The 18600-nt window shown below is 35.3% G+C and overlaps 1 protein-coding gene across 1 annotated transcript in view; it reads right to left on the bottom strand.

Annotated features, from left to right (window-relative positions):
- LOC126259407 (ATP-binding cassette sub-family C member Sur) overlaps window positions 1–18600 on the bottom strand; it is a 377896-nt gene that overhangs the window by 160590 nt on the left and 198706 nt on the right. Inside the window, exon 13 of the mRNA XM_049956187.1 lies at window positions 1544–1681. Coding sequence (XP_049812144.1) covers window positions 1544–1681 — 138 coding nt within the window. The remainder of the gene's footprint in view (window positions 1–1543; window positions 1682–18600) is intronic.

Raw genomic sequence — 18600 nt, 5'->3', positions numbered from 1 at the left:
TGTCTGTTGGCCATGATTAGTCAATTTGTATGCACAAAATACTTATGAACAGATCATGCTGGTCAACATTAGCCAGTTTGTGATTAGTAGTAGTATAAGTACATTGCATGTTTCAACACAATAATCTCATAAAATACAATAAAAACCAAATTAACAGCAACAGTACAAACAACATTACATTATCTTGTCTCTTGTTACTTTTCTGACAATATGTTAAAACAAATAATTTGTTCCTATGTAGTGCATTTCTGCTTGATCTACATGTGATTGATTAAAGTCTGATGTATTTATGTGTGCTGGCTTATATTTATTTCCTGTGAAAGCAATGTTTAAATCCATATAAATTTACATAACCTTTGCAATAATGATATTTTTAAGCAATTTATTATATATTAATGAAACAAACTATTAGAGTATCAGAGTTATAAAATATAACATAATTGGATAGATAAAAAATCTAAAAAGACTTTCCTTCTCTTCCCATCCAGTAAATCTCCCCTGACCTGAGGTTCTGGGTGACTTTCCTGAGCTCTACCAATTTTCCTGAACCTCTCCTGTCCTTTTCCTTCACCCCTCTTCCTCCCCCGTTCAACCTTTCTCTTTTAAGAAGGAGCCACTGGCTTCGAAAGCTTGTGTACACAAAACATTCTTTTATAATTTCTATTTATTTATTTATCCAGTAAATCTCTACAGATTGTCAGATGTCATTTGCATGGGACACACACACACACACACACACACATACACACACACAGACACACACACACACACACACACACACACACACACACACACACACACACACACACACACACAGGTTACATATAACTTCATCATTCATTTCAATAGTACAATAAATTAATTATATTTTATTTTTGCTTTAGCAGCAGCAGCAATTTTTGCATATTCTTGCTTCATGCCTGTTGTACATCACACAGTTTAAGAATTCTACCTCTGACTAGAAGGAGTGATCTAATAAGAATACCCTTAGGGATTTGTGAAACAGAGGAAATGAAGAAATGACTTTAATTTTATTGTCTGTACTGTCTGGACATGGAGTTTGTCTTTTTGCATGGTATTATGTTCATGTACATTACAGTTTTTATTTATCTCTTTGATGTTTTTCCTCACATACTTACAATTTTCTAGAATAAAAAAACATGGAAAATGAAGGATGGAAGACTTTCAAAAGAGGGGCCTACATGAGTCAGTCTGTTTTGCATGGTGCATTGCTCTTACAGCTCTTTTTTGGGTCTGCAAGATTACTGAGCTAGCAGCTGTGCTACCTCAGAACATAATTCCATACTGTAGGATACTGTGGAACTGGACAACATATGCAATTCTGACAGTGTGGAAGTTTGCTTTGCATGCAAGTAAGTGTAGGCTGTAGCATACTTTTTTCAGTGTCGTATTTGTTTTTGTTATTATATTTTCTTTATAAGTATGTTCTCCAGCTGCCACTTGGTGAATAGATTTTTTATCTATACAATCACATTAAATTGTCAAAAATTGATTATTTCAGAATTATAAAATAGTTTTTTACCTTATCTGCATAGGATAACAACTGTAAACGATGCGTAACAAGAATAACTGTCCTTTTTTGTCTTAGCAAAAGTTTTTTCACTCCTTCAGTAAAGACCTGCTTGCCAACTTGGTAATCCAAGGCTGATAGGGGATCATCCTTAAAATTAAATGAATTATTAAATTAACCTTTTATTAGTTACAATTAATCAAATAAAAATTAAGAAAAAGAAATTTAATTCAGCTTGACACAAGTAATGTGATAACATCGTCACACCGGAAAAGTCATTTCAAGATATGAAAATTTTTAATAAGGGAAGGAGGTGTTGAGAAGTTGAATGGCAGGTAAATATAATTGACAACATTTTTAAGCTTTAGGATAGGTCCTTCAGAGCAGACTAATACATAAAACATACATAACACGCACACGCACACACACACAAACACACACACACACCAAATAATTTCTCTTTAAATACCATGATCGAGTCATTGTTTGTGATTCTGTGATATAATACATTACTCTGTGATCTGAATTTAACTGGTCAGCATATGAAATGGAGGCAATAGTTGAGTAAGACAGGATTGTGACCTATCCCCCATGTTATTCAAGTCTACCTGGAGCGAACAGTAAATGAAATAAAAGAGACATCTGGAAAAGATATAAAAAGTTAAGGGAGATGCAAATAAACAACTCTGTGGTTAGATGATGACATTGTAGATGTGCCAGACATTATGTTAGTTGCATTCCACTGACACTACAGAGGGGTGTATGTGTGATATCAAAAGAAGTCAAAGATTTAAAATTTTGTTTTAATCCCATACAAGGAAATAACTAAACACTTTTAATATTATTGTATTATGGAACAACAATTAATTATAAAAAAAAACTCAAAACACTAATTTTAAGAGATCCTGTGAAGATACTCTTCAGTGAAGTAAAACTAGTTGCCTGACAGGAAGATCTTTAGTTCAGTCTTAAACCCCAACATATTGCCTGCAAGACATGTAATGAACTATGGCAGGTTATTGAATATATATGTACCCATGTATCTATACTAATTTTAACCTCTCAAAGTTGTGCACTGGTCTTAGCATGGGATGACATATGTAACTTAAGTCCCTATGTACATTAACAAATAGCACGAAGTGTCAGATAATCCTCTCTGGTGGCATTTGTCTGGAGAATAGCCTTACGTTAAAGCAATGCATGGATGATAAGCGGGACAGACAAGATGAGCATAAAATGTGGTGTAACAGCAGATGCCTAAGATTTCATAGAAAGATCTAAAAGCTAATGAAGAGGTACTGAGCGAAATTAGCAATGGGACATCTTGACCAAAAGAATATGGAAGGACATATCCTGAGGCACCAGATAACAGAGAATTCGTTAATAGAAGGAAACATGGGAGATAATAATACCAAAGGCAGATTATAACTTGAATGCAATATTCAGGTTCAATCAATTATGCATATATAAAGAGACTCTCACAGGTTACCCTAGTGTAGAAACTGGTGTCAAACAATACAACAACAACAACTACTACTACTACTCCTACTACTACTACTACAGCAACACATGACTATATTTCATATGTACATTATACTGAATTACATGGACTCATTCAATATACTTGTATCAACACAGGATGTAGGTTCAGTGAACCTAAGTTAAATATTGTGACTGAAGAATGTAAATCAGTAACACAAGGCAGAATCTTTCCATGATATTTATAGGGTGTTTGTTTTAACTTGAGAAAATTAATGTCTTGAAAAATATACTTCATACATAAAAAAATATTCCAGATGAAAAGTTAATTTTTCAAAGAATACATCTGTCTATGCTAAAGCTGGCCACCACATAGCCCCCCCCCCCCCCTCTTCGTTGGGGTCAACTTTTTATTTTCAAATGAGAACCCACCAATTTTATTATAGATCCAGATTCATCATTTAAAAAAATTTCTAGGGTTTACCTGAAACATTTTGTTTTTCCCATTCATGTCAGATGGCACTGTAATTGACAATACTCAATTTTTCCAATTGAGAACTGAGTGTTTCGATTCTACATTACATTTGTGATAAAAATGTAAACTTTTTTGTTCCATCCATTTTATGTTTTTGTTAAACACTTAATTTAGTCTTGCAAATTTGATTGTACAGTAAAAGTTTTACAGTTAGACATTTAAATGCCTTGTCAACACACTATTTTTAGCATGTTAGAGGAACAATGATGTGTACATAACAGTTTTCTGTCCCCATTGAGGTGCTTGATTTTGGTGAGTCCCTTGCCTCTCACCATTGGGGTAACAGATTTCAGTGAATCCCCTTGCTACTCACATATCAGGTTGCTTGATTTCAATGAGTCCCCTTGCCCCTCAACGTTATTTTAATTCACAACAAATGCTCAAACGGTGACCTTACATTTCAATACAGTGCTAATTTGTGCTTGGGATTCATGCATACAACTTAAAAGCATGTCTGATTTAACTTTTATACAAACATTTCTAATAAGTTCTATCATTTTCTGTCAAGAAGTTGGTACTTCTGCATACACTTTGCCTTTAAGATAACCCCACCAGAAAGATCTGATGACATAAGGTCGGGTGATGTGGTGGATCACCACTAGGGATAAATTGGCCATTAAACTCACAATTTAATGCCTCTTGGGCTCTTGCAGAGTAATGTGCCAGACAACCATCATCTTGAAACTACATGTTCTGTCACACTTCGAGGGGCTCATATTCCAATAGAATCAGTAACTTACTTTGCAACGAGCTAGGATTTCTTTCTCCATTCAATGTGCCTTCCATGAAAGGGGTAACTAGTTTGTCACCTATGATTCTGCACCAAACATTTAAGGGCCAAGGATACTGATGATCAACTTCACATATCCAGTGTGGGTTTCCCAAACTCCAATAATGCACATTATGCTGATTAACTTCACCATGGTTTGTAAAAGTTGACTCATTGAGTAACACTACTTGAGAAAAAAACTGAGAGTCTCTGTATTTGCATGAGTGCCCAAATGCAAAACCTCTTTCAGTTCTAAAATTTATTCTGACGAAGTTCTTGATGCATGGAGATATGGCAGTGATGCTATTTGTGATGTTTTGGATCACCTAGAACTTGAGTGTGCACTTCCTGATATATTTCTGAGGTACTCACATGTGGATTATGAGTCAGATATTACTGCAATTTCATTATTGTGGTTCTCGATAACAGTTGTTCTACAAGTTCTTTTTTTAGGTGTAACACTTCCTTTGGTAGTAAACTGTTTTACAACACAACAAATAACCATGTGAGATCATGGTCTACCAGCAAAATGCTTGGCATAAAGGGAAAAATTTCTTTCAGCCTCACAATAAATTAAAAGTAGTTGGATTTTCTTTTCTACTGATGAAACATTAATAACTTCAAATGTACCAGAGAAAGGCTCTGGAGAGGAGTGGTGCTGAGTCATTTGTTGTTAATGCCTATCAGGGTCTGGTGTTGCAGTGGGGCACACCACATGGTGGGGCACTGAGGGATGGGGCTTGTGTGTGAGGGCGCAGTCGGCATGTGTGTATCCATGACAGATGCCCCCATCACGGTTATTATGAACATTTCTCCTTATAATGGTTGTGTTTTGTATTCCACCAGCAGCAATATTCTATCCAGCGTGACAGTTACGGCAGAAGAACACAGAAGACAGAGAACACAGAAGACAGAAGAACACACTGAAATCAGTCACCCTGATCATGAGATTTGAGGGGACTCATCAAAATCGAGCATATCATTGGTGTGGAGACTCACTGAAATCAACCCCAAAGGGAACAGCTATACCATGTTAAAAGCAACTTTTTTTCTAGGCTTTTAAATGTATAAATGTAAAAGTTTTCCTACAACCAAATTTGCAAAACTAAATTAAATTTTGAACAAAAATATCAACAATTAGATCAAAAAAGTTTACATTTTCATTGTAAATGTAATGTAGAATGAAATGAGTTGGTCCCTAATAGCAAAAATAAAAAGGAATGAATTTTGTCTATTACTTCACCATCTATCATGAATGGAAAAAATATGTTTTCAGTGAACCCTAGGTAATTTTTGGCATAGAATCTAAATATTCAGTAAAAATGGGAGGGGGGGGGGGGTGGTTTCCTATTTTAAAATGAAAAGTTGAACTCTCCCCTTCTTATGGGAGTGGGGTTTGGAGGTGGTGAGCTGGGAAGTTATCAGCACACACAGATGTCCCCTCTGAAAATATTAACTTTTCATCTGGGACTTTTTTTTTTTCAAATTATAGATATTTTTTAGAGATCTTTAGTTGTTCCAAGTTAACACAAACACATTACAATACAATTTGGAAAGCTTTTCCATTAAAATGGCTTTCCAATGAACACCAGACTTTTTCTGTATAACTGAAAGGAAGAATTTTTTAAGCTTTGAAGGTAAGATAACTCATATAGTATGCATATTTTATACAACCAAAGAATAAAAATTAATCATGTGCCTGATTTACATACCTTCTTATTCTGAAAAACTTCCTCACCAAGAAGGAATTTGTCAAATGGTGCCTGAATTACATCTACTGAGTGCTGGTCTGAGACACTCACCTAATTACTTAACTGGAAAACATTAGATGACAGTAATGTGATAATTTTTGTCAGGGGAAGTAGACAACTCAATCTATTTTTTGTTGAAAATATAACCATTTTGGATTAGAAATGTGGTTTCACAATCAGGCAAAAATGAACAGAGTTTGTAGAATGTATAGTCAGAGAAATACACCATATATGCTGCAAGTCTGATAGTTTCAGTCTACATAATTCTAATACCTTCAGTCCTTTGAAGACTGCAGACAGAAACCTGCAAACATCCCAAGTTCAGAAGCAATCTGATGGTACAAGACAAAAGGTTCAAACTATGGCTAGTAGGGTAAGTTTTTAACAAACTAAGAATTTCTTGAGGGGGAGTGTCAGGTCTGGAACAAAAACCAGATAACCAGTATTTTATGCCAAGTGCATGGCTCAGGAATGTCACCTGTGATTTTGGCTCCTGTGGGAAGGAGCTATTTAAAAAGCTCATTTAAGTACATGATGCAAATAACAGTTTGGACCGCAACCTCTGTTATACAGTTGAGGATAACATCAGCACATTGTTGAAAATGCTCCTTGTGAGACTCTTTGAGCAATATAACATGTATTAAATGAAGTAGTCTGTGTAGAGCTTGGAGAATTCCTCAGGAGAGAGGGGCATTCACACACAGGAATTTCCTGGCAGATTAAAACTATGTGCTGGATCGGGACTCGAACTCGGGACCTTTGCCTTTCATGGGCAAGTGCTCTACCATCTGAGCTACCCAAGCACGATTCATGCCTCGTCCTCACAGCTTTACTTCTGCCAGTACCTTGTCTCCTACCTTCCAAACTTGACAGAAGCCCTCCTGCAAAGGTCTTGAGTTTGAGTCTCGGTCAGGCACACAGTTTTAATCTGCCAGGAAGTTTCATATCAGTGCACACTTCGCTGAAGAATGAAAATCTCATTCTGATTCACACACAGGTTTGACTGGTTCATCATCCCTCACTCAGCCACATCATATGCAGCATGGCTGCATCTGACTGCTTCTGCTAAGAGGCTACTTGCAGAGCTAATTACCAAACTATCTGAAACATCATAAATAATGATCCCAAACTTCTACTACACACATATGAAAATAAAATGGCAGGTGAAACGTTGGCAGATGAGGTGTGCTTATTGGGACATCACATGGAAATCATGGGCAAGTGTAGAGCACTTGCCCACAAAAGGCAAAGGCCCCGAGTTCGAGCCTCAGTCCGGCATACAGTTTAATCTGCTAGAAAATTTCATATCAGTGCGCACTCCACTGCAGATTGAAAATTTCATGCTGGAGATGCATCTTGATGGATACGAGGTTTTTTCATACTACTTTTGATCTAATATGAACAAATTAGGAATGTCTGTATTCATAAAAACATAATAATAAAGTCATACCCCTCTAGAATAATACAGCACTTGGCCTCTTACTATTCGAGTATCATGCCACATGGACGTTTGTTTGTCATTGGCGTTTGTAAGCCTCTGGAATCTGCTTCCGAATGGTGAGGTCACAATTACAGTTCACATGACTTATAAAATTTAATCACAGCTCAGCTTTTATACATCAGTGCCGATCTGGTTTCAGATTGAAATCTGTATTTGAGAGACCATGTAACACTGAAGAACTTAGGCCACATCATCAGTGAAAGATTGTAATTTATTTTCTAAGCTGTTTTAACTAGTATTGTTGTACATTTACATGAAATGTTGTTGTTGTTGTTGTTGTTGTTGTTACTGTTCTTGTTGATATCTTCATCTGAAGATGGTTTGATCCAGCTCTCCATGCTACTCTATACTGAACAAGAATCTCCATCTCTGAATAACTACTGCAACCTATGTCCATTCAATCTGCTTACTGTATTCATCTCTTGGTGTCCTACTAAAGTTTTTATCCCCTACACTTTCCTCCAATTCTAAACTGATGATCCTTGTGCCCAGTCAACTGATCCTTTCTTTTAGTCAAGTTGTGCCACAAATTTCATTTCTCCCCAATTCTATTCATTAACTCCTGATAAATTACGTGATCTACCCATCTAATCTTCAGTATTCTTCTGTAGCATCCACTTCAAAAATTTGTAAGCTCTTCTCACTGTAGCTATTAATTGTCCACATTTCACTTCCATACATGGCACAATGTAAGGGAAAAAATGTACCTTCAAAGAAGACTTTCTAACACTTTAATTCATATTAGATGTTAACAAATTTCTCTTCTTCAGAAATGCTTTTCTTGAAATTACCAGTCTACACTTTATATTCTCTCTGCTTTGGCCATCATCAGTTATTTTACTCCCAAAACAGCAAAATTCATCTACTACTTTTAGTGTCTCATTTCCTAATCCAATTGCATTAGTGTTGCCTGATTCAACTTGATCACACTCCATTACCTTCATTTTGTTTTTATGGATGTTCATCTAACATCCTCTACTGAAGACCTTGTCTATTACATTCAACTGCTCTTTGAAGTCTCTGTAGTCTCTGACAGAATTGCAATGTCATCAGGACACTTCAAAGCTTTTATTTCTTCTTCCTAATTTTTCTTTGGTTTCTTTGACTGCTTGATCAACTTACAGACTGAATAAAATCAGGGATGGGCTACAACCCTGTCTCACTTCATCCTTAAGCAAAATTAATGGTGAAAACTTACAAAGTGATGATATCCAGTATACTGAATCATTAAGTGCCACGGTTTGTGATGGTCTTACTGAAACTGTAAAATTTTCTATCAAAAGCAGGAAAGGTGTTGTAAGCAATCTTAACAGTGAAAACTTGCGAAGTGACAATACTCATTTTTCTGAACCTTTAATATCCACTGTTCATGAAGAAGTGCAAAGTGAAAACACATATTCAAGAAACAAATATCACTGGAACAATAACACATACAGAAAAAAACCAATTAGTCATCACAGTACTGAAAGGAAAATCAAGAAGACTTTCTCACTCACTACTAAAAAATGTTGATGTGCCAAAATCGAGACTCGATGTTCACCCTGGTATCAGGATCCATCAATTAAATAATCACTTAATCAATATTCGAAATTCAAATCTGAGATCTTCAGGTGAAACCAGAAGAATCCACAAAAGTGTTTACATTCATGTAGGAACAAATTCACTACGCAGCACCACCGAGGAAGAAATTGTCAGTGAAACTAGAAATTTAATCCGATCAGCTAGAAACTTATACAGGTCTTCAAGAATTGTAGTCAGCGGAATGATCTACAGAAGGTCTGTGAGTGATACTTATATAGAGAGGATAAATTGTAATATTTGTGAGATCTGTAATAATCTAGGAGTAATATTTATCGATCCAAATAAGTTTTTAAGCAACAAATGACTGGGGAAAGATGGTACTCACTCAAACAGGTTAGGCTCCAAGATCTTCACTAAGATAATTACTGATATTTGCAACATTATAAATAATAAGGGAAACTAAAAAGCAAAAGAGGGAATGATCATGCACAAGATATGCCTGAAGAAAGCAATATTTCTTTCCTTCAGAGGGATTAGGCAGTAAGATTGATGTTTTCAACCACTGTCTCTCAGATATTACATCCCACATACTAGTTGTCAGTGAACACCAAAAATCTGCAGATAACATACACCTGTTTAAAATCCAAAATTATTCATTAACTGATTTTTACTATCGTTCTAACCGTAAAGGTGGAGAGTGACTATCTACCTGAGAACAAATAACCCAGTAGAATCTTATGAAAATATCGCTTGGGTAAAAGAGTATTCCACTGATTTGCACTGTGAAATTGTAGCAATTAAGTTAAAATTCTTGTCTGTTGTATACTTTATCTTAGCACTGTATAGATCACCAAATGGAAATTTTGAATTATTTCTAGATTCCCTTGATACAGTATTATGTAAATTAATGTCCAAGCAAGAGCATATAAATGTTATATTATTAGGGGATATTAATGTCAACGTGTTACAAGATTCCCAAGAAAGCAAACTCTTCAAAGACTGTATTTATTCTTATGGCGCAAAAGATCTGTTGGGAGACATACCCACTAGAATCACTCCAACTAGTATAAGCTCTAAAGACCATGTCATTACTAATTGTGAAAATATTGGCACAGCTGCTGTTGTAAATGGTCATATCTCTGACCATCTAGGCCAGCTATTAGTGCTAAAGGGAGATTCCCACTAGAATCACTCCAACTAGTATAAGCTCTATAGACCATGTTATTACTAATTGTGAAAATATTGGCACAGCTGCTGTTGTAAATGGTCACATCTCTGACCATCTAGGCCAGCTATTAGTACTAAAGGGAGATCCTTGTATAAAACCAAAGAAAATTTATGAATACAAAAGGAATCTCTCTGTTATCAACATTGCCAAACTGAGAGAGAGCCTTGGTCATGAATCTTGGCATCTAGTATTCCAAGCCGAAGGAGTGAATAATAAATGGGATGCCTTTCTAGATACATTATCTTATCATGTAAATAATACTATTCCCATCAGAAAAATAAATATTAATAAGAATAAGGCAAGACAGCCAAGGCCAGTGGAATTTGATAATACTACCAAAGAACTGAAAGAAAAAATGGAAGAAATGTATATCATACAAAGAGAGACCAAAAACAATGAGCACCGGGATAAATGCAAACAATACAAGTACCAGTTTTGCAAGCAAGTCAAAAGATTGAAGGCTGAAAAGATTAACTCGAAAATACAAAATTCAGATTGTATCTCCAAGACCTGCTGGTCGATAGTAAATGAAATAAGAGACAGTAAAACAAAACTAAAAGGTAATATCAACATACAGATATCTAATAACAATATTGATGTCACCAATCCCCAAGAGATCAGTAACATTTTTAATGACTATCTCATCCCGCGTCCGGCCATTCTGATTTAGGTTTTCCGTGATTTCCCTAAATCAATCCAGGCAAATGCCGGGATGGTTCCTCTGAAAGGGCACGGCCGACTTCCTTCCCCATCCTTCCCTAATCCGATGAGACCGATGACCTCGCTGTCTGGTCTCCTTCCCCAAACAACCCAATGACTATTTCATAGATATCGTAAAATCTGACTTTTGTACCACAGATAAAGTACCTGTTGGAAGTCTTGCTGAGGACAATTCTGAAGCTAATCAACTCCATGAACTTGAAATCAAGGATATTTTGCAGCTCATCAGAGAATGTAAAAACAAAAAGTCCGCTGGATGGGATGAAATTTCTCTATTTTTACTTAAACAGTGCGAAAACAATCTAGCGTATCCCTTGGTGCATCTAATAAATAGTGTCTTAAAAGAACGAGTGTTCCCTGACATACTAAAATTAGCCATTGTTAAACCTCTCTACAAAAAAAGGTGATAAACAACTAGTATAAAATTACAGACCACTCGCCTTAACTTCCTTTTTTAGCAAGTTAATTGAAAAAATAATTCTGAAATATATGTTAGAGCATTATAATAAGCACAACATCCTGGGAGATTTTCAGCACGGTTTCAGAAGTGGTCATAGCACCATGACTGCCACACTTCAATTTATGCTGAAAGCTCTTGACAAAATTGATGAAGGGATGCAAGTAGCTGGAGTTTTCCTAGACCTATCAAAGGCTTTTGATAGGGTCGATCACAAGGTACTTCTGTCAAAACTGGCCAGAGATGGCATAAGTGGAAAATTATTGCACCTCATCACATCATATTTAAAAAACAGAAGACAGTGTACCTCAATCTCACACAATGGTGTAGAAACATTAAAAAGTTATACATCAAGGGTCAGGAGTATTAAATTTGGTGTGCCTCAGGGATCGATAATTGGTCCCTTCCTCTTTATATGTTACGTCAATTACTTCCCAAAGATAGTAAAAAATGATATCTTCATTACAATGTATGCAGATGGCACTTCAGGCCTTTGTTGGGGAAATGATATTCTTAATCTCGGCATAGAGGTAAACAAATTTATAGATATTGCAAAGGAAAAGTTTGAAAATGACAATCTAAAAGTCAACTTACAAAAAAGAAATATAATCCCCTTTAAAAAATGGTTCAAATGGCTCTGAGCGCTATGGGACTTAACATCTATGGTCATCAGTCCCCTAGAACTTAGAACTACTTAAACCAAACTAACCTAAGGACACCACACAACACCCAGTCATCACGAGGCAGAGAAAATCCCTGACCCCGCCGAGAATCGAACCCGGGAACCCAGGCGCGGGAAGCGAGAACGCTACCGCATGACCACGAGCTGCGGACTGTAATCCCTTTCAATGTTGGTGATTTACAAACTTGTATTGATTCTCAAGATAGCAATATTGTAGGGAAAATCTGCAGTGAGTGTAAATTCCTAGGTATATGCATAGATAGCAAACTACTATGGACACAACAAATTGACAACGTATGTGCAAGGCTATCATCTAGCCTATATGTTTTAAGAAGAATAGCTCCATATGACAATACCCAAACAATGAGGATGATGTATTTTGGTTTAATACATCCATTTCTAGCATATGGTCTTGCACTGGGCCAGGGCTTCCAAAACTCATGTAGACCGAGTATCTAAACTCCAGAAAAGAGCTTTGAGAATATTAGGCAAAAAAGATACTCGAACATCATGTAAAGAATTGTTTATAGAATTTAAAATTCTGTCTATATATTCAATGTATATGTTTGTAACAATAGTATTAACTGTTGAAGATAAGAAATATACCTGTCATAATGCAGAAATTCATGATCACAATACTAGACAAGTACAAAATTTCCATATGATACACAGAAAACTGAAAAAAACTGCAAACAGTCCATATATTAATGGAGCAAAATACTTCAATGCACCGCCAAATGAACTGAAGCTAATAACTGGAGAGACATTCAAAAAACATCTAAAATCATGGCTCATTGAAGAGTGCTTCTATAGCCTACTGTAGAAACTAAAATCTAAAGTATTATTATGTAAAATAATTTGGACTACATTCTTACGTTCCTATTACAAAGTAAAATTAGATTGTATACTGTTGTATTGTACTACCAATTGCTATGCATGTAATTACATGTTTCACGCAAATAAATTACAAATTACAAAATTACAAATTACTGTCCCCCTTCAAGGTCTCCATACGAGCTGTAATTAACCTTTCACTCCCTAGTTATGCAGGTTACAATTCTCCCCTAGTTACATATGTTTCATGTTAACTGAATCTTCTGTCGGTTCTTGGTAGAACAACAATATAATAAATGAAAATCACTAGTTTGCTTTTGTTCTACAGTCTTACTTTTATTGTATTAATCAGCTTTTGGCTTACAAGGCCATCTTCAGAAATTTACTGAGTATTGTCACCAAAGAAGCTACAATGTTTGTAAACAACATTGGAAGAGAAATTACACATCTAGATTGAAGAAGAAACATGCAGTAAATAACACCTTTGACAAAGTGGTGGTAATGTAATGAAAAAGTAAAAAATTGAACAGTAAATAACAAAAGATGGAGTAGGCAGGAAAAAACTTTAACACAAAATAGGAACAGCATGCCTACGTAACACTTTCTATTAATAAAGAAAACTAATAAAATAAAATAAAATTAGTACCTGACAAGGTTACTTCAGGAGGTATAAAACATGGAGAGTATTGCACAAGCCAACTAAAAGAAGAAACAATTATCAATGTATCTACAGAATATATAAGAAACTTAAGCAATATCAGTAAGATAAACAGAAATGAATAAATGCAGGAAAATGGAGGAGTGTGAGGGAACATACAGTAATGCAATCTTTGAGAGTGTGGTGGTAATGAATTTTTAAAAGGTAAAAAGGCTGAACAATACATAAATACAAAAGGAACAAACAGGAAAAACATTAACATTATACTCAAAACTGTGACTATGTAACAGTTTGCAAGAAACAAATGAACCATGTAAAAGATAAACAATATTTGTTGAGACAAGAGGTATTAAATATGGAAAGTAATACAAGAACCAGTTAAAAGAAAGCCTTAACAATTGAAACTACAGTCTATATGGAATACATAGTCAACTTCAATAAAATAAAAGAACTTAATGAATAGAGGAAAATGGGAATATGTAGGAACAGACATGATGGAAAATAATGAAAAACCGTTGTTGCTTAAGTTCCTTATATATTCTGTAGATACATTGATAATTGTTTCTTCTTTTAATTGGCTTGTGAATCACTCTCCATGTTTTATACCTCCTGCAGTAGCCTTGTCAAGTACTAATTTTATTTTATTTTATTAGTTTTGTTTATTAATAGAAAGTGTTATGTAGGCATGCAGTTCCTATTTTATGTTAAAGTTTTTTTCTGTATTTTATTAAATACTTACTGAGGAATACATAAATGTGCAAAATTTGAAAAGTTTCATTTAAGCAGCTTTAGGCAGAACTTTATTATCCAGTGCTTAGTTGACACTTTGCTGATTGTAAGTACATAATTAATTTAACTAAAAATGTAATATTCAAAGATGTATAATTAAAAACTGTATTTTAAACAAGATATTGCATGACAGTTCCTAGCAGATTAAACCTGTGTGCTGGACCAAGACTCAAATGCGAGCCCTTTGCCTTGCATGAGCAAGTGCTCTACCAAGTGAACTTCCCAAGCATCACTCATGACCTGTCATCAGAGCTTTACTTCTGCCAGTAACTCATTTCCTACATTCCAAACTTCACAAAAGCTCTCCTGCAAAACATATAAGACTAGTATTCCTGTAAGAAAGGATATTGCAGAGATGCGGCTTAGCTCAGCCTGGAGGATGTTTCAGAATGAAATTTTCACTCTGAAATGGAGTTTGAATTGATATGAAACTTCCTTTCAGATAAAAATCGCATGCTGGAGTGATACTCAAACTTGGGATCCTTGCCTTTCTTGAGCAAGTACTCTACTGACTGAGATATCCAAGCATGATTCATGACCAGTCCTCACAGCTTTACTTCTGCCAGTAACTCATTTCCTACCTTCTAAACTTCACAGAGGCTCTCCTGCAAAACATGCAAGACTAGCACTCATGGAAGAAAGGATACTGTAGACACATGGTCTAGCCACGGTATGCAGAATGTTTCCAAAATGAAATTTTCACTTTGCAGCAGAATGTGCAGTGATATGAAACTTCCCAGAAGATTAAAACTGTGTGCCAGACTGAGACTCAAACTCAACACCTTTGCGTTTCACAGGCAAATGCTCTACTGGCTGAGCTACCTTAGTATGACTTACAACTCAGCCTCACAGATTTACTTTTGACAGTAACTCATCTCCTACTTTCCAAACTTCACAGAAGCTTTCCTGTGAAATATGAATGACTGGCACTCCTGGAATAAAGGATATTGCACAGTCATTTAGCCATAGTTTGGGGTATGTTTCCAGACTGATATTTCACTGTCAGAAGTAAAGCTGTGAGGATGGGCCTTGAGATGTGCTTGGATAGCTGTCAGTAGAGCACTTGCCCATAAAAGGCAAAAGTCCTGAGCTTGAGTATCAGTCCAGCACACAGTTTTAACCTGCCAAGAATTTTCATATCAGCACACTCTCCACTGCAGAATGAAAATTTCATTCAAGATGTTGCACAACATTTCTGGATGATTAAAGTCTGCAGCTGACCACCTCTCCTATTCTTGTTAAACTAGAGTTATATATTCTGCATGTGTGTATACTTTGGGCTATTTATTTTAGTTGTATTATGATGTACAAATCCTACAGCATTGTGAGATGAGTAAGCCACAAATTGTGAGAGGATCCTTGGATAAAAAAATTTAACCAAAGTTTATTAGAATGTGGTTGAACAGACCCTGTTTGAAAGTTCTCATTATCTTATTTTAAGAAAATACTTTAGTTTGCCACAAAACTTATTACTTCAAAAGTTACTGATATTCAAAATTTTCATGTTGTACAAATTTTTAATCAGAAAGCGTAATTATTTCAGAAATCAGCTGCTGTTGTCTAAAAACTATGGTTTTTCTATTTATGAAAATTTACACTTTAATTATAGTTAATTAAAAAATTATTGTAATTATTTAAGAAGTATTTATTCTAAAATATTCTGGTGCTGAACACAAATCTATGTTGTAAGTAAGTTTGTAAGTTTTCTTCTCTTCTTCTTCCTCAAACATTTCTGATTATTCAGGTCATTCAAAGTTTGTAAGTATTGCTTCCTACTGATAACTCCATGGTGCAATGATGGTTATCTAGCAAACCAGAAGTGCACTAATAATGAGTGATACTGCAGATTTTATTTGCTCATATTCAGCTTCATGACTATTTTGAGAATGAGACATTTATATTTTATGTAGCTAATTTTGGGAAGTAAACTTAAAATTGGTTTGCTCAACTGGGATTTTAATATATGCTTAGATGGGAGGTGTAAACCTACAAGAACCTATACAAATTTTTATTTGGAATTCAGGTAATGTCAGAAACAGTGACAAAAAAATCTAGCACACTTCACTTACTTTCATCCCATAACATCAACAGGATAATTTTTTGGGGTAGCTTATCATGCCAAGCTAATGTTTCCCAAATCCAAAAGTGTGTAATATGAATTACTATTTGTTGTGTGAAATCAGGAACTCCCTGCACAGGCCTTTTTAAGAAACTGGAGATACTAATTACTGCATAAAACATATTTATATCTTTATGAAATCACAAATATCTCTTTTAGAAACCAACAGATCAATTCATGAAATCAGTACTATAATAAAGATTTAAAACCACTTACTTTGACCCAGAAAGGTGTACGTTATTCAGGAACATACATTTTCAAAAATGTACCAGCAGCTACAAAAAGTGTAACTACTAACAAAGTTCAGTTGAAGAGGTGCCTAAATGGTGTATTGGTGGCTACCTTCTTCTGCTTCGTTGACGAATTTCATAGTAAAACAAAACTGATGTAAGAAACATGTTCTTCAAGTAAGAACTGTTTTGAAATAAAAATACAATAATTAGAGTTTTCCTAGCAATTTTATTTTTATATGAAAGCCTGTACTGTATTCTATCTGTCTACATAATTCCCACCAATTTTTGGCATGTTTATGCTTGTTTGTGAATATCTGAAATGACTCTTCCGATGGTAATCTGACCAACAGTGAAATACACACTATGATTCATTTTGTTAGTGTTAAAGGTGTGAAAGCAGCTGAAATTCATCATGAAATCAGTGCAGTGTTTGCTGAAAATATTATGAGCAAAGGGATAATATGGAAATGAGTGAGAGCTTTTAAAGATGGCTGTACAAATGTGCATAATGAGGAGTGAAGTGAGTGACCTTCAGTCACTACAGATGATTTAGTGCAGAAAGTTGATGAAAAAGCGAGAGAAAACAGATGATTTATGATTTCAACATTATGTAACGAGTTTCCTCAAGCATCAAGAAGTGAGCTTTATGCAATTGTTGCTTAATCATATGGCAGATTTCAACAAGGACAATACTCTAATGCTGGTTGTGTGGTATTATAACTGCCTTAATATTGGTGGAGATTATGCAGAAAAGTAGATTGAAGTATAGGCTTTCATGTAAAAATAAAATTGAGAATAAAAATGCACTTCTTTTATTTTTAGCTCAAACAGGACTTTGTAAGAAAATGTCCTTTGTACATATTATTTACAACATCAAATAATGCGAGTGTTCAGTGAAACATCTCTTTTCCTCTTGTGTGCAGTAATATGATCAACATAAATAAGCATTGTAAACTGATTTTCTGTTTGATGATGTCATACACAGCTTGTGACAAGTTTGTTATCACCTCTCAAATAACATTATGTTTAAGATTTCTTGACTTATTTCAACATCAACAAAAATCATTTCACTTACGATCTGTGGAAACTGGCATATCTATTTTTATGTAAATATTCATCATCATATGTAGTCTTCTTTTGTGACATGCTTGATATCTTTGAGGATCTCAACACTATGGATCTATAGAAGAAGAGTATATCTAATCTAACAATTAATGAAAGAACAGATTGCTACTAACCATGAAGATGACCCATTAAGTTTCAGCCAGGCACACCAAAAAGACTTAACAATCTTTACAGGTCATCTTTATGGTGAGTAGCAACATATCCTTTTAGTAATATTGCTGATATTCCAACCTGGAGTTTCCATTGTTTGATTAGATCTAATCTAATCTGCACAGTATGCAATTGACTCCACACAATGAATTTGACCTCTACGCATCCATTACAAACAACAGTATAAACATCCCCACAGTAAAGCAACAAGGTGGGCAAGAGAACACCTGTAATGAAATCTGTGTCATTGACAATGGGGGTCTCTCCAGCACTGAGTGCAGAATTTGGCTGATGACTGTTGTAGAAAAGTGTGATTCAGGGATGTGTACGATAGATTCATCAGGGAGGTGGGTCAGTCACATTTTGGGGTGATATCATGTACAGATTTTGGATGCCTTTAATTCTTATGGAGGTAATTTGAGAGCGGTGCAGTATAAGTACAGGATGTTCTGTGCCATTGTTGTTGTTGTGGTCTTCAGTCCTGAGACTGGTTTGATGCAGCTCTCCATGCTACTCTA

This window comes from Schistocerca nitens, chromosome 1, assembly GCF_023898315.1.
Source record: "Schistocerca nitens isolate TAMUIC-IGC-003100 chromosome 1, iqSchNite1.1, whole genome shotgun sequence".
NCBI classification, from domain to species: Eukaryota; Metazoa; Arthropoda; class Insecta; order Orthoptera; family Acrididae; genus Schistocerca; species Schistocerca nitens.
This window is presented reverse-complemented; position numbering and strand designations above follow the sequence as displayed.